At 42.6% G+C, this 21,329-nt stretch overlaps 3 protein-coding genes across 7 annotated transcripts in view; 2 read left to right on the forward strand and 1 right to left on the reverse strand.

Moving 5' to 3' along the window:
- tubgcp2 (tubulin gamma complex component 2) overlaps positions 1-5,105 on the reverse strand; it is a 37,034-nt gene extending 31,929 nt beyond the window's left edge. For 2 of the 3 annotated variants that reach the window (XM_080789013.1, XM_080789011.1), the window contains exon 1: positions 863-992. The gene's annotated coding sequence lies outside the window, so the exon portion shown is untranslated. Of the gene's footprint in view, positions 1-862; positions 993-2,283; positions 2,379-2,891; positions 2,950-5,018 lie in introns of those variants that run through there. The other variant, XM_080789012.1, reaches the window with a different exon arrangement.
- kctd2 (potassium channel tetramerization domain containing 2) lies at positions 1,417-5,025 on the forward strand. The gene is made up of 6 exons (XM_080789015.1): positions 1,417-2,124; positions 2,266-2,374; positions 2,565-2,656; positions 2,839-2,934; positions 3,376-3,501; positions 3,637-5,025. The coding sequence occupies exons 1-6, from the start codon at positions 1,756-1,758 to the stop codon at positions 3,664-3,666; spliced, it is 822 nt and encodes a 273-aa protein (XP_080645141.1). The 5' UTR covers positions 1,417-1,755; the 3' UTR covers positions 3,667-5,025.
- A 4,268-nt stretch (positions 5,106-9,373) lies between the features above and the next one.
- Positions 9,374-19,997, forward strand: slc16a5a (solute carrier family 16 member 5a). 3 transcript variants are annotated; one of them, XR_013965804.1, is made up of 6 exons: positions 9,374-9,593; positions 11,593-12,045; positions 14,060-14,203; positions 15,095-15,928; positions 17,483-18,198; positions 18,298-19,997. XR_013965804.1 is itself a non-coding variant. In XM_080789818.1 (5 exons), exons 2-5 carry the CDS (start codon positions 11,664-11,666, stop codon positions 17,767-17,769), a joined length of 1,647 nt encoding a protein of 548 aa, XP_080645944.1. In that variant the 5' UTR covers positions 9,374-9,593; positions 11,593-11,663; the 3' UTR covers positions 17,770-19,997. The 3 variants fall into 3 exon arrangements, 2 of the variants coding, with proteins under 2 accessions (XP_080645944.1, XP_080645945.1); XM_080789818.1 differs by having other exon boundaries at positions 17,483-19,997; XM_080789819.1 differs by having other exon boundaries at positions 11,600-12,045; positions 17,483-19,997.
- Positions 19,998-21,329: the final 1,332 nt, after the last annotated feature.

Raw genomic sequence — 21,329 nt, forward strand, 5'->3', positions numbered from 1 at the left:
GGGCCCAAATACATGGACTTCTATGGGGCTATGGGTTTTTCTGGGTCCAGTGATAGCGCCACAACAGGCCATTATATGAACTTTCATTTCCTTAGTGGCTTCACAAAATATCTGTCGGACTGCCCCCCTGGTTTATACACACAACACACACACACACACACACACACACACACACACACTCAATACAAAGACTGTTAACTGTGAGTGGACGACCCAATTAAGCATTACACTTGTTTACAAGAGGGTCCACCATGTTCAATTCATCAAAACATTTAGAGATGTACAAATAGACATATAGTTAAAGAACAGAACAGGAATTCATCATAAAGGAAGCAAAAAGGGAAAAGAAACATATACAGTGAGGGGAAAAGGGATGTCTGAAGTGGGATTCGAACCCACGCCTCCAGGGGAGACTGCGACCTGAACGCAGCGCCTTAGACCGCTCGGCCATCCAGACTTTAAGTGTATATCCTTGGGTTCATGAAATACGCTATTCAAGCTATTGTTATCTCAGGAGCGAGCTATAATGATCAAGTAAATCCTACAGAAACATTAGAATGTGGCTAAAAGCATGGAATTGTGGACAAAATCTTATCCAACGACAAAAAATATTCTAAGTTTTGAGTCTGAGAGGCTAAATCTCATCAAATGATTGTCCATGACTAAAAATGCTGAATAAATAACGTCGGACCTTGATATGAAAACGGTTGAAAACTACTGGTCTATAGCTAGCCAGTGAGCTAATGTTCACTTGCCAGCTAAAAATGAATGGGACCAAAGACAGCAGATCTGCTGCAGATTCCACCACAATGCAACCATAAACGCTCAAACTCTAGGATAGTAACAAAAGTATTGATATTACATCGGTCGCCGGTCGTATTCCACATCCAGTGTTCGTAACGTAGAGTAGATACAAGCAAGCGCGCCGCGCATCTGACTGACTAAAGTTACCAATGGATGCGACTGAACGTTACTATAGCAGTAACCTCGCCTCACCAGGCTTTTGCTCTCGGCCTTCAAAATAAAAGTTTATTGACAACGTCTGTTCACTGCATGATAGATAGCCTACTTTCCTGTTGGGGTGAAATATATCTCTCTCTGGGACGGTGGGACCCCCAATATATAATATTTTACAATATTATTGTAAAATCAATGTTGATTTAACTCTGAGAGTGTACAAAAGGAACCTATGGACTCTCTGAGTTACAGACCCATAAGGGTCCATTTGGTTCATATAGCTATCTATCATCTAGCTAGGGACCCCCTGAAACTCCCTCAATGACCCCTAGGGGTCCCCGGACCCCACTTTGGGGGTCAAGTCATAATATAAATTATATTACTTATTTTGAAAAAAGGGGGGGATGACAACGGAAGTAAATAGCAATCGCCTTACAACAACCCGGAAGAATTGCCCCGTCTCTGATTAACGTTTGAATAAACAAGAATGACCACTTTGTTGTTCTAGGGTGCAGATCAAACGCGATGTGGCACACACGGTTTACATTTCCTCGGACATAACCATCGGGTGTCTGTCTTTCTTCTCGGCGGGGTTCGTTCGGGACAGAGGAGATCGAGTGGTGTGTGTGTGTTGTGTGTGTGTGTAGCAGCAACGCCCTAATGCCAGCCACCTTGTCGAAGAATAATAGCTCTGCTGTGCTCTGTTTACAAATCGGGTAGATAAATCGTTTCGCTGCAGTGTAGCTAATCGTGTGTTTTTTTTGTTTTTTTTAGACGATCGGGGGGGGTGGGTTAAATATGGCCGAACTGCATGTCGTGGAATCGTGTGGCACCACCAGCACTATAGAGCAAACCGAGCAGCAGCACCGTGGTGATGTGCGGGCGTCCGTGCGGCTGGCGTCGCCCACTCTCGTGATCCCGCCGCGGAACAACCAGCCGTCGAGTCCCGGGGCTTCGAGCGGCGCGAGCCGGTCATCGGTGTTCGGTTTCCCGGCGAAGAGCAACCCGAGCTCCCCGTCAGAGCCCGTGGACAAGCCGGGATCTCGCTGGGTTCGCCTGAATGTTGGGGGCACCTATTTCATCACGACCAAACAAACGTTGTGCAGGGACCCCAAATCGTTCCTGTATCGTTTGTGCCAAGAGGACCCTGATTTAGACTCGGACAAAGTGAGCAAAATGCGTTGTCCTCTAATGTATCTTAATATTAATGTCCTTTTAAATCTCTTTTCCCAGACAAAGCAGATGTCACATATCTTATATTAAACCACACTTGGTTTATTCAATGAACTTAATTGTATTTCATAATAGGATGAGACGGGAGCTTACCTGATTGACAGAGACCCCACATACTTTGGCCCCATCCTGAATTATCTTCGGCATGGAAAACTGATCATGGATAAGAATCTGGCAGAGGATGGTAACTAAAAAAAACAAAACATGTTCATATCTTTGAATACATACTGTGAAATACTATCAATTTGAAAGTTTAAGGTTTTTTTTTAAGAAATAAACATGGCATGCAAGCAGAATTAACAGAGGTTAATTAAACACTATACTATTGTAGCTGCACAATGAAGTGACGCAAGTTATATTTTTATTTTGAATAGGTGTTCTTGAGGAAGCAGAGTTCTACAACATAGCATCGCTAGTGAGGTTGGTTAAGGAGAGGATTCGGGACAATGAGAACCGAACATCTCAGGTAGGCCTATAATATTTCTGGGAATAATGTTAGCGTCACTCAGAGGCCCATGGCTTTAAAATAGCTCTGTCTGTGCTATGGACCAGTGCTAATGTTAGTGGATTAATCTGTAATCTGTTGTCCCAAAATTACTCTAATCTGCTGTGTGTGTGTGTGTGTGTGTGTGTGTGTGTGTGTCACAGGGCCCTGTGAAACATGTGTATCGAGTATTGCAGTGCCAAGAGGAGGAACTCACACAGATGGTCTCAACCATGTCAGATGGCTGGAAGTTTGAGCAGGTGGGGAAAACGGGCCTTTAAAAAAAAAGAAAAGAAAGTTGACTTTGCACTTAATGGCTTGTTTACAGGGTTTTATATCAAGCTTGCGTTTTCAGATGGGTTAATACCGTGGTCCTCAACAGTCTGTTTCTCTAATGTCATAGCATTCCTAAAGATATCTATATATTATATATGTTTAAACGTGGTTTATTCCATCATCGCATCATCAGCTTTTTCTACCCTTCCCTTAATCCTTACAGCTTTAAGTACCGGTAAAGGCAACTAAATACCACTGCTGCCACATTTCACAGGAGTATACAACATTGTGAAATGTAGCATACTAGCCAATTCCATGAAATAGTATGAAGATGGTGAGCTTTAACATTTCTCCAAGGTTGACAGCCTCATAACATCACACCCACCTTTTCTTGTCTGTCTGTCTCCCCCCCCCCCCCCCCCCAGCTCATAAGCATTGGCTCCTCTTATAACTATGGCAACGAGGACCAGGCTGAATTTCTCTGCGTGGTTTCCCGGGAGCTTAACAACTCCACCAACGGCATTGTCATCGAGCCCACCGAGAAGGCCAAGGTGAGCTATCCACAATGTGACTCACTGATGTCAGGAGGAGAAAGAGGATTTCAGATGGTGTGTATATCCCAGACAATATTGGCTTCTATTCTGACTTTTTTTCTCTCCCTCCCCCCCCGCCTTGTTTCCTTGTAGATCCTCCAGGAGAGAGGTTCACGGATGTGAAGAGATTAGACCAGATCAGACCAGAATCCTGAGCTAAAACAACACTTTACGAAGAAAGAAAAAAAAAGAAGAACCCTTGACATTTTCTGCAGTTCCAGCCATGGTCCACATGAGTTCAAACCCCAAACCTCCTTTCCTCTTAACAAGCCCCAACCCTGCCCGGTCCTCTGGTGTGCCTTTCCACAAGGGGGGTTCTCCATCTCCGGCGTCCCTCTTCCCTACAGTGCTGCAACACAACCCCCTGCCTGCATCCTCATTAAGCTATGGAACATTCATGGGGGGGGGGGATTTGAAACAAAAAATTGCTTGTCGTTTTTGGGGTGAGAGCTAGGGCTTCTAAGGGTCATAATAACCACAGTAATTCAGGCTCGTATGATCTTATGATAGTCTTGTGTTGTTATCAGTGGATGGACCCAAGGGCCAAGACACAGCTAAATTATCATCATCCTCATCACCACATGCATCATTGCAACCTAACTGGACCACCACACCCCCCCTATAAGTCTGGATCCATGTGGCAGAAATCTGTAATCGTCTCCTCAGGACTCTGAAAGGGCACAAGAAAAGAACGAATAAAACTGCTCTGACTGAGCCACTGTTTTAACCCCCTGACAGTTATACCAGCAGGGTGACCCATAACAGCCTCTCACCCCTTTACCCTCCCTCTCCCCCCTCTGACCTCCCAAAGAAGGGGGAGGATGACAGACGGGAGAGGCGAAAGGGAAAGTGTGGCCAGTGGCCACCCCACCTCATCACCACGTCACAGAACACCAAGATTAAGGAGACAGGAGGTCCAGCAGCAAAACGGAGGAGCTACAGCAGGCAGGATGATGACTGTCTCTGCATGCTCTCTCTTGGTATACACTATACAGTGCCACTCCCTCACATTCTTTAAACTGAGGACGGAGGGCCCAATCCATCATCTCGCAGAGGCTACAACTTTGTTCAGTTCAAAGGAGATTGTGTATCACTCCTCTCACCATCTAGCTTGATTTGCTCCATTTTCAGACGGAGAGCACTCCTTTTGCTTGTGTTGCAGCCGCAATGAGGATAATTTAAACACAAAAGAAAACAAAAGACTAAAAAAACTACACCTGTGTACAATTTGTCAAGGCATGTGAAGAATCTATATAAATCTATATAGGCTACATGATGAAATTATATGAAAATTTGAATGCAAGTGGTGTAATTATTGATTTTTCTGTATCATAGTTGTCATATATTTGTGTATTATGGTGAGTAATTCTATTTAAATGAGGGCAAATTATCAGTCTTCACAAACAGTTTAGCTGAGGGGTTTTCCACACCTGAATGATAAGGGTGTGTGAGTTTCTGTATGCACTATGCAGTACCTCTGGCATTCTGTCTGTGGCTGAAATATCAGATCTGCTGATCCACCATGTTTTTCAGCAACACATTTTCTTTTCTGTGGTGTTCCTAAAAGAAAGAAAAAAACAATACATTTCTCTTTAGCATCCTATTTTGTTCTGTTGCACATCTTAAAAAATATCTAAAAATTGTAACTTGAGCTAAAAGATCTCGAAAGGCCCATTTTCCTTTTGGAAATTGTTGGACCATGGCCAATCGGTACGCTGCCTCAAAACCTGAAATGTACTTTCTCTCCATGTCTTACGCCATTTTTCCCAATTTTCATTCGCTCTTGCCTAAACGTGTTCCCAGTTTTAACTCCATCTCACAAGCATATGAAGATTGGAAACAAGTGAACTACTGGCAAAAAGTTTCTAACCAAAAGTACAGGATGTACAAGGCGAGATGTTGTCCAGAACTTCCGGTTAGACTCCTATTTTAGAGCAGAAAAAAGTCGGTTCGGCTCTGTAGAGCCTACAATGTGACGTCATTTGAGGTTCGGGGGGGCGGGTACTGTCCTAAAGTCGGCTCTTCGGTGCTACTGAAAATTTCTGACGAGCCGAAATCATTTCAGCACTACAGCAGTAAAATAGGAGTATGAATCGGCCACTTTTGGCAGTAGTTCTTGTCCAGCTTACTGTAACTCTTGCCTCTATTTCAAATTCATAACAACCAGTTGACTGCATTGTCTGATTTTGCAGTGAAGTGTAGCACTGTGGCATGGGCTGAAATGTACATGTCCACAACTCATGCTCTGATTATGTTATTTCATTCAATGTGTCACATTTTCTGAGCTAAAGTGGAAATTGTAAAAAAAAAACATCTTTATTCCAGACTTCACTCAACATCTTTCTTTGTGGCAGTAGATGGGTACCAATTTGTATCTTTCTCTTAGCACGTGTTAAGTTGCTATTTTATCTAAACAAAAGTCCTGTTTTTATGCTGTTTTTATTCTCTTAACATAGGACCAACATTCAGTTGCATATCTATTCTAATAATTAGTAAAAGATTTGCAGGAGAATTCAGTAATTTTTATTATATATATATAAATAAAATAGCCTTTGGTGCAATGACCAAGATAACAATTCTGTGTTAGCAATAGTACAACATAACCGGTACAACATACCACAATATATTCTAAGAACAAGATGCAGCAGAATGTTGTTACTAATGTAATTGAAGGCATAAGAGTAACTTCATATGTGAAGTTAGAACCACATACACATATCAACTGTAGACTATGAAAGATTGAACTTATTCTCTCCTGAACTTTGTATTTATATGCTAAGAGGTATATCCTCGTTTATTTCACTGGTGTTGCTTTACTTTGATATACTATCCCCTGTACAAAAAAAGTGGTGTAATTGGGTTATATCGGCATGAACAAGAATGCGTTTTAACAAAGAAAAAGAAAATACTGTCTGTACCCTTTGCTGTGTTCAGTCAGGCCTCAGAGCTTAAACTCTCTCTGTGATTTATTTTTCCCCTCCTAAGTGTGTACTGTGTTGTGTGCCGTTCTATTCTGAAACATGAAGACAACGCTCCAGCTGCTAAGAATGCCCACCATCTTGACGGGGGGGTACCTTTGAGCTTAAATTATAGTTTGTCATATGCCAGTGTCGCTTGTTGAAAATAATTGACTGTCAACCCAAAAATAATACAATTTTTGGTAAACAACACTTGTATGACAGTATAAATTAGGCTTCATTCCTCTCTGGGACCTTTTCAAAGCACCTGAGAGTTTTTGTTTCCCCTTGTCTGTGTCTGTGTCGTGACCTTTGACCTGTGTTGTCCCTTTGCCCTGAGGTTCCTTTTCATATTACCTTTTAAAAAGCCAGGAGACAAACTGAGGTTCCTGTGTAATTAGGCAACAGCTCAGTCTTTATGGTTAAGCCTGATTTATACTCTGTTGCATGCCAGTGTCAGCTGAAAACTAACTGCAGATCTAGAATGGCTGTTTTCATGATGCGACACTGCACGTAACAAACTATGCATCAGGCATTAGTGTTTCACTGAGAGGTCAGAGGGATTAGATTTATGCAAGTCTCGTAATGTTTTTTTTTTCTTCTTCTTTTGCCCAATGTACTGCTTGATTGAAGACAATTCGGTTTAATTCCTGCTTCCCTGTTGAAATATCTCTATACTGCCATTCCTGATGCTTCAAGTCTGTCTGCATTCCACAGTTTCAGGGTCTTTCGTGTATGCCCATGGTGGTGCTGTTGTGTCTACTCTACAGTGCAGTGAAAGAAGCATGAAGCAGTTGATAGCAGGGACATTTTAAAAAAAGAGCAGTTTCACCCTTTGCATATCTTAGTAAAACTAGCACTTTTTTGTTAGAGAAAAAAGGACCGCTTTACTTTCTATATATGGGTTTTTGTGGCTGCTTTGAGACAACTACATCTGCAGTGTTCCCTTTCTTAGATGGATTGAATCAACTCTCAAAGCACTTAGTGTATCACGTTTGTAAACCTCAATAGACCAATTCTGCTGTAGAGTAATTAATATTTGATCTATCGACCTGTTATTTTAAAGCCCAAAACAAGGTATAAGCTCAAAACATAGCTTTTCACTGTAACCTACACAATACAATGTACAAAAACAAAAAAAAGATTTGGCACGTGAGAACATGTGAGCATGCATTGTTCTAGAGATTCTGATGTTGTATTGCTGGAATTTGTCTGACCTCTGTGTTAGTGCAAAGTGTCTGTGATGCATGGTTGGGAAAGGGAGGGAGGCATGGCTCTGTGTGGTAGGTGTAGATTTCTTGTGTGGGTCTACAACTAGATGTTTTCTGTATTCTCTAATCACATGTTCAGTTGTCTGTGTTCTTTTCTGTATCCTGTTAACTTAACAGTAGATAGTTTTGCACTTGACTTAACAAAAAATAATCGGTCATACTGCAGAATCCCGTAAGGATTGTAAGGATACGATGGACATAGCATTTATTCAGCCCACAGGTTCACACGCAAATAAAGAAGGCCTTTTAATTCATGGCCGCTGTTTATCTGTTAGAAAACACCTGCATGCATTTGTGGACATAGCCTAATACAACACACTATACACACGTTTAGACGTAATTGGAGATATCTTCTAATAATTTTGAGTGTGTTCATTTATCAACAGTATTGATGTCAAATTAAATGTGAATATTCTTGATGGAGATGGGCCTGGAGAACTGTTGGGGAGCTGACAAAAAAAACACCTTTGTCTTATTGTCCTTTCACTTTTATTTATTTCATATTTTGGAATTTTTGTCTACCAATGTTGTTTCTTTACATGTAACAACTTTAACAAAACCCAGTCTGGTTTTTAATCATAAAATGTGTATGTGTTTTAAAGTGTGTGTGATTCGTTTGTTAATAGGCTAGACTCTTTTTTTGTTTTTAACTTAATAGTCTAGTTAGTACACAGTCAGTATTAACCAGATGCATCATGGTGAGCTACCAAGATCCATCTAATGAATATACAGTATGTTAATGTGACCTTCCTGTTATCACAGGCGTTTCCTGAAATGACCCTGTCCTTGTATAACTTCTGTTTGCTGTTGTAGGCCTAATAATTCACCCACTGGTTCCTCTTGTTTACACGTGGTTAATCTGGCTCATTTAGCTGTTCTTCAGCATACTGGTCCCTCTCGTCACACTGGTCAATTTATAGGCTCACATTGATTTGTTCCGTTTTAACTCCATTTGTCCTGTTCCAGACTAGGCTATTGCCTACTTTTCTGTGCCTCATATTTAGAACTCAGAAACACTTTATTGAATAGGTATTTATCTCTAGCAAATAGGTCTACAGGCATTATCGTTTTGGTCAAGGTGCAAGAATATTCGACAATGAAATAGAAAGGACAACAACAACAATATTAATAAGAAATTGGGGCATTGCATTATTACAATTAAGTAAAAGCTTGTGTAACGGTTAGTGGGCCTACTTATAGTGTTTGGTTACAAACTGGTACGCTATCCTAATCCTACCCTGTCATGTGGCAGGGCCACGTACAGACCGTATAGTAAAGTAGGCTACACGCTACACACACCCAGTAGGCTATACTGCTTGCCTGGGGCCGGCCCCTCCTGCAGTGGCCATGACCATGGTCCATGACCGACAGACACACACGGGCCTATACACGTAACGCACCCCACAAAATACCTAATGCATGCATGCCATCGAGTAGGGCGAAAATAGCCGATCTGCAAGCTCACAGCGCGTCGCTTGAATAATCGCTGTGAGCTTGCAGATCGGCTATTTTCACCCACCACTGAGCACTGAGCAAAAGGATCCGCTTTTAAGCCTTCCGAAGTTCTGCCTCCGCCCACCACCGCCCCGAACACGTTATTTTATTGTGTCTTCACAGTGTCTTCGAGGCAAAGAAAAAGGCAACGGACATCATCACAGCCAGTCACACGACACGGATCGCTTGCTGTGTATATAGCCTAGAAATAATATATGTGTTGACTGGCTGACCATGGATGGATGCAGCATGCGGGCATCAGACACGTTTAACAACGGAAGACGCGACGCATAATAATTTATGGAAATGGTCACACACATAACGCAAGGTGAGGGGATTTTTATTGTAGGCTACTACAGTAGTAGTAGTAGTAGTATAGTAGCAGCAGCCAGCCTCATGTGAATGATGGTTTCTGCCGTTTCCTATAGCTGTTCGTAATGTTTGAGTGTTTTCCTTCTAGGCGCTGATATTTGATCATCACAGTAGTTCAGAATAGATCTTACAGTACACCAGGCTGTTGGTGGTGATATGTAACTTATGTTTTACAAAGCTATACGAAAAACAGAAGCAATTAAGTAAAACTATAGCAAACAGAGTGTTCACTATTGTATGTAGGCTACTACACTGTACTTGTCGCCTACTGTAGTTACAGTAGTAGGCTTATACAGTAGGTTTTACCGTTTTACTATTTTCCATTCGGGGTCCTCCTGGACCTCCTCCCTCCATACTGTACATGTTTTTCCCTTCTTTTTTCTTTGTTTTACTTTATTTTCATAGACGTGTATACGTCTTTAAATGTTCTGATGAATTGAAAATGGAGTACCCTGATATAAACAAGTCTTAATTAGTACTTTTCATGGTTTCGTCCTCAAAGTAGCAGTTTTTGTATTGACTTCATTCAATCAATCCGGGGCTAGTGGGCTTGGTTCTAACCCGGCTTTAACCCATCATGACAATGACAAGTTTATCACTTGGGCGACAAATAATATACATTAATTCAAGATACACGTCCACTGACAACTGTAAGTATAGCCTAAGTCAGTGGTTCCCAAACATTGTCATGTCAAGGACCCCCAAATTGACACTAGTAATTATCCCTCGGACCCCCATTTGAAAAGATATGCCATGAGAGGGAGTGATTCAAGGACCCCCAGTTTGACCCCCCCATGTAATGGCATTTCTATCTCTGGGACCCCAATTTATACTGTAAAATCAATGGTTCCATTCGTACACTCTCAGAGTTACAGACCTGCATGGCCTGGGCCGTGGCTCAGCGGTCCAGGCACCTTGGCTGCAGGACATCCAGTCTGGCAGTGTGCTGTGGGTTCGACTCCAGATCCCGACGGCCTTTACTGCATGTCCCCCCTGTCTCTCTCCCCATTTCCTGTCAGCCTATCCCTGCATAGAAAAAACAAAAAACTATCATTTAGCTGGGAACTCCCTCAAGGACCCCTGGGGGTCCCCGGCCGGAACCCCTGGCCTATAAGTGCTTGTGGTAATGTGGCAATATTTATTTATTGGCAGCTCCAGTGTGGATCTGACAGATGAAAATAGGACAGTATGACAGCAGCCCTAGCAGACTGCTCTGTCATGTCACTGTGTTGACCAATATGCTGCTGAAAAGATTCCAGACTCCACACAGAGGGCCATTCATTTCAGGACTTTCCCAAGTACTTGCAAGTTTCATACTAGACAAGTACTGTATTATTATTACGTACACTCCTCTATAATCTTGAGTCAGAGCCAGGCAGAAACGGACTCAGATATACACCTGTAGGCTATAGCGCTAACCTAAGACTTAAACTCTCATAGATGTATTTACATGTATTAATTCAGGTCGTTTTTTTAATAAATTAAATTCAAAACAGTTTATAATATTTGGTAGTTGTCATCAGGAAGTATGGGAAATGAGGTGAACTTAAGAAAGATTACATGGCACTCGGCTCAGTTAAGTATTAAGAAAGTCATGGCTTTCAGATTCAACTTGGCAAAGAGAGCCTTCATCGGGGTCCAATGACAGGACATTGGACCCTGATGAAAGCTCTTGAAATACGTTGGTCGTTTTTTTTTTTTTTTTTTTTACTTTGCCAAGATAAAAGCCAAGGGCTTTTTAATACTCAACTGAGCCTACTACTACAAGGGAAGGAACTTAAATGTGTTTACCTACTTTTGAACCCTCTACAATGAGCACCTGTTTTTCAGATTCTGATCACTACGGTCTACGGACCCATGCAGTGATTCCTCTATCCAATGTAAATAATATGTGTTTGGTTACTTACAAGTTGAGTTGATTATGTCCTCTTTTTTTTTGTCACGTTTTGTTGAAGGTTGCAGAAGTCAATAAGGTGACATGGATATCAGTGACTGTAGTGCCACTACAGGGACTTGAGCAGAAACAATGACTTGTAGGAATGGGCACAGAGGGACAAGTGACCACTGCTTCCAGATGGACCCCACCACCACCACCACCACCAGGGTCCCTGAGCAGGCAAACGGTGTGGAGATGGTGGCAGAAGCCATCAGCTATGACTCTGAGGAGGGGCCAAAGTGCAACCGTGAGACCACCAGAGACTCCGTGCCCATGCAGGGGGCAGTCACAGCACCCGACGGGGGCTGGGGCTGGGTGGTGCTGGTCGCCACCATCCTGGTCCTGGCTCTGACCCTGGCCTTCCCCTCCTGTGTGGGGATCTTCTACACGGACCTCCAGAACGAGTTCCAGGCCACCAACAGCGAGACGTCCTGGGTGCCTTCCATTATGACTTCGGTGCTTCACGCTGGAGGTAACTGTACTTCCTACGTGGGTCGCATGAATGAATTAATGCATTTTATTTGTATAGCACCTTTCCAAACATGTAGTTACAAAGTGCTTTACAAACAGGTTATGAAACAGTAATCATAAAAACATAAAAACAACAAAGCATCAAAACATCAGAGACAATAAAACATGAAGAAAATATATACAGGTCAATTAGGAAAAACACTTGGCATACAGATGCCAAGTGTAAAAGAAGGCACTGATTCTGCTAATCTAAGAGCCTAGGGCAGGGAGTTCCAGAGCAAAGGTGCCCGAGCAGAGGTCATTTTGACCGTTTTTTATTATTATTTTAAAGTTGATTATCTTTGCCCATGAAGCTTTCAGAAGGTTCCCCTTCCATGAGCATCATCATCCATCACCATTCTATCATCTCAGAAAATCTTGACATCTGAAAAAAATTCTAAATGTGAATTTAAGCACATGCAAATTTAGCAAGTAACAGTAATCAATCAAATCTTAAAATCAATTCTGTAGCTCACAGGGAGCCAGTGAAGACTAAGCTAAAATAGGTGTGATATGTTCACGTATGTGCACCACCATTCACTGTGAGCACGTCGTGACACCCCCACTCTCACAGATAGCTGATTTCATCATATATTACTGTAATATTACTTTTGCCATTAACGCGTAAAGTAAGGTATTACTCTGACAAAACCGTAATATATTTACTTAAAATAAAATTAGCACATTAGCACTTTAATATATTTTGTTTTGTTGGCTGTTGGCTTGAAAACATTTCATTTAAAAGGTCGAGAGAGATTGCTGCTTTATTTTATAACCTTTTAGGGGTGATTTGTGACTCTTCTTCTTAATAGTATTGTTCAAAACAATTGGATTCAGTTCTAAAAGAAGCTGACTTAACAGATTGTGTTGTTGTATACGTCCCTTTTTTGCGGGTGTGGCGGGCGCAAAAGTAATATGTAATATAATATAATATGTGCCAGAAGTGTACCTCCCAGCCCTGGCAGAGTAGTTCTGGAGTAACTTCCAACGGATTGTGTGCCCCTGGTTTTTCCCTAATGGGACTGATTGAGGGTAGCTACGTAAGGGACGTAAGTCGGGACTTGATCACTCCCGGCTGGGTCGCCTGAGTGAGGGGTATGATGTTGCGAGACCCGAAACCCCGTTGACCTCAGGATACATCACTGAGGATACGTCCCAGGTGCATCCATGCAATGTTTTTTTTTGTTATAATATAATATATGTAATATATTAGTCTTGATTCCAAGTAATAACTAATATTGCCCAACACTTGTTTTCTTCCACTTGGACGTCAGCAACAACTCCGTTTCCCCATTTTGAACGTTGACTGCCATTTTTGGCTGTGGCTCGATGGCCTGTTGCCTAAGGCCTCACATTTGCAGAATGTCTTAAATCAGCCAAATGAGTTCTACCTACAGTACAGGCACTAAGCAGTAAAGCTGAGACTTTGTCATATAAGATTTATTGGAGAATCAAAATGAGAGTACAAAATGAAAGTTAGAAATCTCCAGGTTTTCATACAGAATAGCATAAAACACCAATGAACAACAGAACAACTAATTTCTTTTTTTCCCCCCCCAACTGCCTCTTTAGTTGTCCTGTCAGAGCTTGTTTACGAATAGTGAGCAATGAGGACTAAACGTCCTGAACAATAATATGATGCAGTGATGAAATGCGAGGCAAACCACAGTTTGATTTGTTGAGCAAACATCTGAGACTTAAGTGCATTTTAACAAGAGTTAATGGATTAAAACAAGCACACGTCATGACTCATGTGTACATAGACATTCCACACACACACCGTGACCCACTGACCCAAAAAACTCAAACCTTTGTTCAATAACAGCTATACAGATTTACCTTGAACCTGCGAATTGCGAGTATTTCCAGAAGGGTGTCAGGATAAGAACACACACGTCTTTGTGTTACTGTAGTGTGTAGCTCTTTGTCTATCTCTAATGTGTATTTAACTAAAGCCCATTTCATCATCTCTACAGGTCCTTTCTGCAGCGTGCTGGTGGCAAAGTTTGGTTGCCGAGCGACAGTTATGATGGGCGGAGTCCTGAGTGGATTTGGAATGATCGCTAGCTCATTCACCCATTCCATCGTTGAGCTCTACATCACTGCTGGGTTCATTACAGGTCAGCGACCTTTGACAGAGATGGCATCAAAACACAGCTGATTGACTTGTTTGTTTTGGGTTTTTTCCACTAGACTTAACAGTTACAGTATACCAGTCTGGTGAATTAGCCATTATTTGACCAGTATCAATCAACCTGGTGTCCCTATTTATGTTTTAAAATAGCAGCTCACAACACCTTACAATGTGTTTGGGTTGTGACGTGTTGCTATATCTTTGAATAGGGTGTAAGTGGTAAAACAAAAAGTTGTTTTATCTATCAAAAAGTTATTTGTGCAGATTTTTATTAGAGTCTTTTTGCTAATATTGCTCCCAAATACAAACTTTGATGGAGTCTACGTTTTTTCAAATTGATTAGAAAAAAACTGCACTTTTATTGGCCAAATCATCAATAATTGGTGGTCAAGGTCTTTCCAAAATCAGCATCAGCATCAGTCGGGCTCTCGGGTTCAATGTTAGAAAGGTCCAACATCTCAAGGAGGTGCTGTGTTTTAAAAGAAGCCTTTAAAAGAAGCAAATTATAATTTTCACTATTCTGTATGGTATATAACTAATCACAGTATGACGTAAGAGCAAAATGTCCTCCAGGTGAATGTGGTCAATATTATCCATTGTGTCAGTTAGTTGTCACTCTCAGTATTATTTTGTGCAGTCTGTGTTTTTATTTCTTTATTGCACAGCTGCCCCCCTTTGCCAACTTGTAGACTTTTGTACTGTTCTTTATGAACTTTTAACCTGTTTAAACCGATGACCTCTTCCTACAGGAAAGGATTCCAAATAAGCCAGCTGGCTTCTTCCCTTCCTTGCATTGTATTTTTGCTCTTTGATTGTCTATTTTTTGTACTACATGCTAAATAAATAAACCTAAAAAACCTAAACCTAATTATTCCAGGTCTGGGGTTCTGCTTCAGCTTCCAACCCGCCGTCACCATTCTCGGACATTACTTTGTGCGTCGGCGCACGTTCGCCAACGCCATGTCCTCCACGGGCACGGCGCTGGGCCTGTGCACGCTGCCCATCCTGGGCAACTACCTCCACGCCGAGCTGGGCTGGCGCGGAAGCTTCCTGGTCCTGGGCGCCCTCCTGCTCAACTGCTGCGTCTGCGGAGCCGTGATGAGACCCCTGGCGCCCCCCAGGCGCCGCGGCCAGCCCCTGATGACCGACCACGAGCCCCCTAAGCTCCAGGAGGAGAAGGAGAAGGTCGGAGCGAGGACAATGACGAGCTACGTTCTGAGCGTCCTGAGCGAGCACATGGCCTTCGACCTGTTCCGCGAGAACCTGCGGTACCGCGCGTTCGCCATCGGCATCACCTGGATGATGCTGGGCTTCGTGGTGCCCCTGATCTACCTGGTGCCGTACGCCACGGCCTACGGCATGGAGCAGGGCCGCGCCGCACTGCTCCTCTCCATCCTGGGCGTGGTCAACATCGTGGTGAGGCCGCCCGTCGGCGTCCTCTTCAACCTGCCCGTCTTCAAGGGCTGCCACGTCTACGTGTTCTCCGCGGCGCTGCTGGTGAACGGGCTCAGCAACCTCATCTGCTGCGTGGGGCCCAGCTTCCCCGTCCTGCTGGCCTTCGTGCTGACGTACGGCCTGTCCATGAGCCTGGTGGGCTCGCTGATGTTCACCGTGCTCATGGACACGGTGGAGATGAGCCGCTTCCCCTCGGCGCTGGGCCTGCTGGCCATCATGGAGAGCGTCACTCTGCTCATCGGCCCCCCGCTGGCAGGTACTGTAGACACACAGACTGAGAAGACCTTAGGGGGCTTAACCCATTTTGACCTGAGATCAGATTCTAAAAATCGATTTTTCAAAAATAGCAGATCTACAAGCTCGTAGCGCGCCACCGAGTGGCGCGCTACGAGCTTGTAGATCTGCTATTTTTCAATAGCTAAAGCATAACATAATGCCAACACCGAAAGGGGTTCTCGCCAAAATGGGTTAAATGTACTTCATCAGCTGAAGTTCTATAATTATGAAAATCAAAGCTCTTTTGTAGGCTATATAATGTAATGTATTAAATGCAAATAAAGCCAGCGGCTTGTTTTGAATCTCTTTAGTTAAACGTATGTTTACTGTGTGAAGCTTCAACAAATGGAGAGAAATCTTGCTTTTCTAGTTTAAAATGGGTTAGTCAAGTGCACACACAGTCACACACATTTCCCTGAAGAGAGCGGACTTTGAAGTAGCGCTATTTTAAAGTCCTCCAGTCAAAAGAATGTGTAGAGACCATTCTCCCTCTAGACCCCCAAATGCCTGAGGAAGGTTCCGGAGGGACCGAAACGTTGCTTCGTTAAATAAGAGAATACTCATGATGTACCGAGCAAATACACACTAGTGTGCGGGTGTACCTCATTGCTTTCATTACAGTCTTCATCAGCAAAATAAAATAAAACCTATGTCATGTGCACACTGCACAGAAATTTGCTGTGCACATAAGAGGCTGCACAAGAAGTCTAGAGTGCTCAGCAGTCCGCTCGGGGGAAACTACTGAACAGGGTCTGAAGGGGGGGCAGGGCTGGGGAGGTATTAGTTGCATTCAAAAGGGCAGACTCTCCTGTTTCACTGTGCAAATGTCATCTGTGCTTCTCTCGCGTTCACACGGCCTATGAGAGTTCACCTATCGACCAGAACGACAGTGCTTCAAGTCACAGTGTGATATTCACGTATTGTATGTCATTTGAATCATGGCACTTTGTTTGAGTATAAGTTGTAAAGGGGGAAAATGTTGAAAACGGGTGAGAGACACAGATGAAGAAGGGAACAATCGATTCTCCCTTTGCGTGTGACTTTCTTTTCTCCTGTTGTTATACTAGTAATATTAACCCATTTTAGGCAGGAACCCCTTTTGGTGTTAGCATTACGTTATGCTTTAGCTATTTAAAAATAGCAGATCTACAAGCTCAGTGGCGCGCTACGAGCTTGTAGGTCTGCTATTTTTTTTTAAATCGAAGAACGACTGACATAGAAACATAGCCTTTTCAGAAAACTGTCATTTTCAAACAGACATTTTTAGAATCTGATCTCGGGTCAGAATGGGGTTAATTACTATCCCTGTGGTTTGTTTTTCTTTTAGGTGTCCTGGTGGACAGGACAGGGCAGTACTTCCATATCTTTACTATCCCTGTGGTTGTTTTTCTTTTAGGTGTCCTGGTGGACAGGACAGGGCAGTACTTCCATATCTTTACTATCCCTGTGGTTGTTTTTCTTTTAGGTGTCCTGGTGGACAGGACAGGGCAGTACTTCCATATGTTTACTATCCCTGTGGTTGTTTTTCTTTTAGGTGTCCTGGTGGACAGGACAGGGCAGTACTTCCATATGTTCGCAGTCTGCAGTGCCGTCGTGGCCTCGTCCGCCGTGTTCCTCATGGTGTCATTTTACTGTCTGGGCAAGAGGGACGAGCAGGCTTCGGAGCAGGGCGAGGACTCGGAGCCCGCGGCCCTGACCGAACCCTCCAAACCCGCAGCCGACAACACTGCTTCACACTGCGAGTACAGCAGCGTGCCCACAGAGGGAGACAAAGAGCCGGACTCGCACGTCACCACCACCACCACCAGCAGCAGCATCTGAACGTGATCATCTTATATTACCCCACTCCCCCCTACCCTACCACGCCGCATCAAACACCGTTACCAAACTGTTCACTTCATGCGTGTTTCAACTCACAACTACACACAACTACACACACACGGTAAGGATGGCGCTCGGTACAACGTACGTACACTGTAGCACATGTAGTACTGTATTTACTGTATGCGAGCGTTTGAACGTTTGAGTATCTCTTGTGATTAGGGTGACCAGATGTCTCCCTTTGCATGGGACAGTCCCTCATGTCCCTCAAGACTTTTCAGGTCGGTGTCCCACAAATTGAGCCCCTGGTCCCACATTGTGACCGGCGGGCATCAGTGTTCAAATAGTGCCCTAATAGTTAGTCCCCTAATAGTCGGCTTTCTGTTGTAAAGCCCCCCTCAATTGTCTCTTTTCCTGCAAGATGTGTTTGTAAGCCTGTTAACATGAGAATAGGCTATACAGTACCAAGTTGGCCATACCACCCATGACCAAAATTATCGTTTTAAATCAAAATTTTAGACGCCAGAGGGGGGTTAATAACAAAATTATAGGCAATACTATAGACCTATGGTCGAATATGACATACAGCATTTTTAATAGCAACTTAAGTAATACGTTGCTATAACCCCCGACCTGTCCCACTCGTCCCACACAAGCGATACTTCTGTCCCTCAAATGAACAGTTTGACTCTGGTCACCCTGCTTGTGAATGACAACATAGTACCAGAATAATTGTCCCCCATCCCTGGCCATTTGGTACTCCAAAGATGTTGACACAAATGCTGCAAGTTTAATTCTAAATCTGAGCCAACACTACACACCAAAACAAACAGCGCTGTACGTTATAGTATGATATTATATATGTGCTTAGAGTACTGTATCATAATACGCTGCTAACCATGTGGATATGATGTCACAGTCCATTATTGAGTGGTGCAACCACTCCTAGAACCAGCAATGTCTGTCTGTCCCTATGTTTAGGGGGTACCAACAGGAGGCGCTGTTGCACCACTCACTTCAGACAAGGTCTGATGTATACTACACACACACACTGTATGAAACGAAGCCATATCTTTAATTCAGTCACTCGACCGAGGAAAATAAGTCTACTTTCCTCTGACTATAACCAATAAGCTGAACATGGCATTGTGTTTACAAGTTGCACCCAGTATAAGTGGGCCGTTTTAACAGTAACTCATACACTGTAGAGCAGATGATAAAGAAAAGGAACCCTACACTATAAGTAGCAACTAAAAACATACTATGTTTATCTACGTATCTGCATGCTTAGTTCTCACCCTTCATGACAGTGCCTTTTTCTGTATACGCCCCTTATGAGTTGCGTTTGTACTTGAAAACAATCATTGGATACTAGGTTTTATTACTCAGAACCTCTGCATTTGTGTTTAAAATAAGCATAAATGTTGTCCTATTGCGATACAGTTTACATAGGGCTTTGACCCATATTTCGCGGTATTCTGTGCTTGCTTTTTGATGTGACATATGACTGAAACAAATTAAACTAGGAGCGGACATCGCTTAGTTTTTAATGACACAACATCGAAAACTGAACATACAATATACTGTATACCTGTGTTTTAGCTGGTATGCCTGCATATTCCAAGTAGGCCTAGAAGTGAATATTACAATGTGAATGATTAAAGGACCACTTCACCACTTTTCAACATCTCTTTATATAATTGGTCCTCACTAATGTTCATGATAAAATATCAAATTTATTTTCTGTCTCATATATACAGTAGAAGGGGCTGTGGGAAGTTCAGAAACCTGTCCACCAGTGACATCATGGCAGAAGATTTGTATTATCGTGAGAACGTTCGATGGCTTCCATTTTCGCTATTGCAACTTTTCAGGAATAGAAAGCCTGCGGTTTCTATTAGCTTGGATTCCCCATCGATGATGTCACTGGTGGACGGATTTCTGAACTGCCCACAGCCCTCCCATGAGACACAGACCGAGTAGGAAAAAATAATCGTGGCATTTGATCATGAACATTAGTGAGGACCAATTATATGAAGGTAGGTTGAAAAGTGGTGAAGTGGTCCTTTAAGGAGGAATACAATTCCTCATTATGAAGTACATGATGGTGTAACAGTGTCTTCTCTGCAATTAAGTATTTTTGTATGGGCTAGTATTACTTTGGCCAAGTTATACCTTTCATATGAATGCATTATTTATACACTATGCGAAAATAAAGTACATGCGTTTATAAAAACATGTTTTCCTTGTATCACCAATTCACCATGCATTGTTATGTGAGCTTTTCATCATTGTGACCTATTCTAGTGCATGTCGCCCCCAAGTGGTCATAAACAAAAGTGTCAGCAAAATAACACTTCTGTCCAAAGAATTCATAACTATATTTAACTAATATTTCTCAGACCTTTATTCACTAACGTTGTTGAGCTTGAATTTCCAAAATATTCCTCCCAGCACTTTAGTTAGTACTCAATAAATAAATAAGGATAAACATTATAAACAACATTCCAAATTAAAAATAAGGCATACAATGGTAACCTTAAATGGGAATAAATATTCCTTTTTGGTCTGTATGACAGTAAAGTGACAATTTAACGAATTCTATGACATTCTTTATACCTTGATTTATTTATTTTTACAAAAATGTAAAGACCATTAATGCATCAAAAGTAATCAACAAGCAATACTATAATAACTGGTCAAAAATTGGCCAAATTGTCAAATAATATAAGAAAGAGGCAAGCTAAATGTAATGCCTTGTCAACGCCTATAATTCCAAATGCTTGTCATGGTGGGTGGTTCCCAGTTCAAATATAATTATTTTAGGGTCCGGTCACGGCCTGGGAAGTTTGAGAACCACTGCCCTGATGACCAACCTGTATTTGTAGCTTGCTAGAACAACAGCAACAAAGATTGCTCTCACGGCCCTGCACCTTCCCCACCCGTGAGCAGCACGGTGTTCGTTTGAGGGCCAACACAAGTTCAAATGCACGTGGAGGATTTGAACTCCATGGTCTACAGGAGTATTGTATTACTGCAGTTGCCTTGCCTTGTATTACAATTAGGCAGTTGCCTTGTATTAGTGCAGTTGACTTTCCCCCAATATGGGGAAAAGTCCACTACTGCTTGGGAAAAGCTGTGAATGTCTATATTTTTATATTTGGGTCGATCTGGATTATAGTAAAGTGACAATTTAACGACTTTTAAGACACGTTTAATTCCTTGAAAAATAAATAATTAATAATAAAAATTCTAACACTCGTATTACTGCAGTTGACTGGGTAATGGCAAAGGCACAGGCAACAGGGGCATAAACCACCCCTAGGCCCTATAACGTATACATCTAAAACTTTGATTCCCTGGTGTTACAATGGTGCCGTGACCTGGATCGGATTTCCCTGTGGGAGGAGGTGGGGTGTGTGTGTGTGTGTGTGTGTGTGTGTGTGTGTGTGTGTGTGTGTGTGTGTGTGTGTGTGTGTGTGTGGCAGAGTGGCTCACAGCCTCAACCTGATTCACAGGCATATCATATCCCTTTGGCTTAGTGGTTAAGCTTTCCACAC

The sequence above is a fragment of the Protomyctophum bolini genome (assembly GCF_963924005.1).
Source record: "Protomyctophum bolini genome assembly, chromosome: 18".
Lineage (NCBI taxonomy): Eukaryota > Metazoa > Chordata > Actinopteri > Myctophiformes > Myctophidae > Protomyctophum > Protomyctophum bolini.

Coding starts and splice junctions, on each gene's coding strand:
- kctd2 (XM_080789015.1), top strand. CDS start 1,756: ATGGCCGAACTGCATGTCGTGGAATCGTGTGGCACCACCAGCACTATA. Junction 2,935..3,375: donor ATGGCTGGAAGTTTGAGCAG/GTGGGGAAAACG, acceptor CCCCCCCCCCAG/CTCATAAGCATTGGCTCCTC. Junction 3,502..3,636: donor AGCCCACCGAGAAGGCCAAG/GTGAGCTATCCA, acceptor GTTTCCTTGTAG/ATCCTCCAGGAGAGAGGTTC.
- slc16a5a (XM_080789818.1), top strand. CDS start 11,664: ATGACTTGTAGGAATGGGCACAGAGGGACAAGTGACCACTGCTTCCAG. Junction 14,204..15,094: donor CACTGCTGGGTTCATTACAG/GTCAGCGACCTT, acceptor TAATTATTCCAG/GTCTGGGGTTCTGCTTCAGC. Junction 15,929..17,482: donor CATCGGCCCCCCGCTGGCAG/GTACTGTAGACA, acceptor TTTTTCTTTTAG/GTGTCCTGGTGGACAGGACA.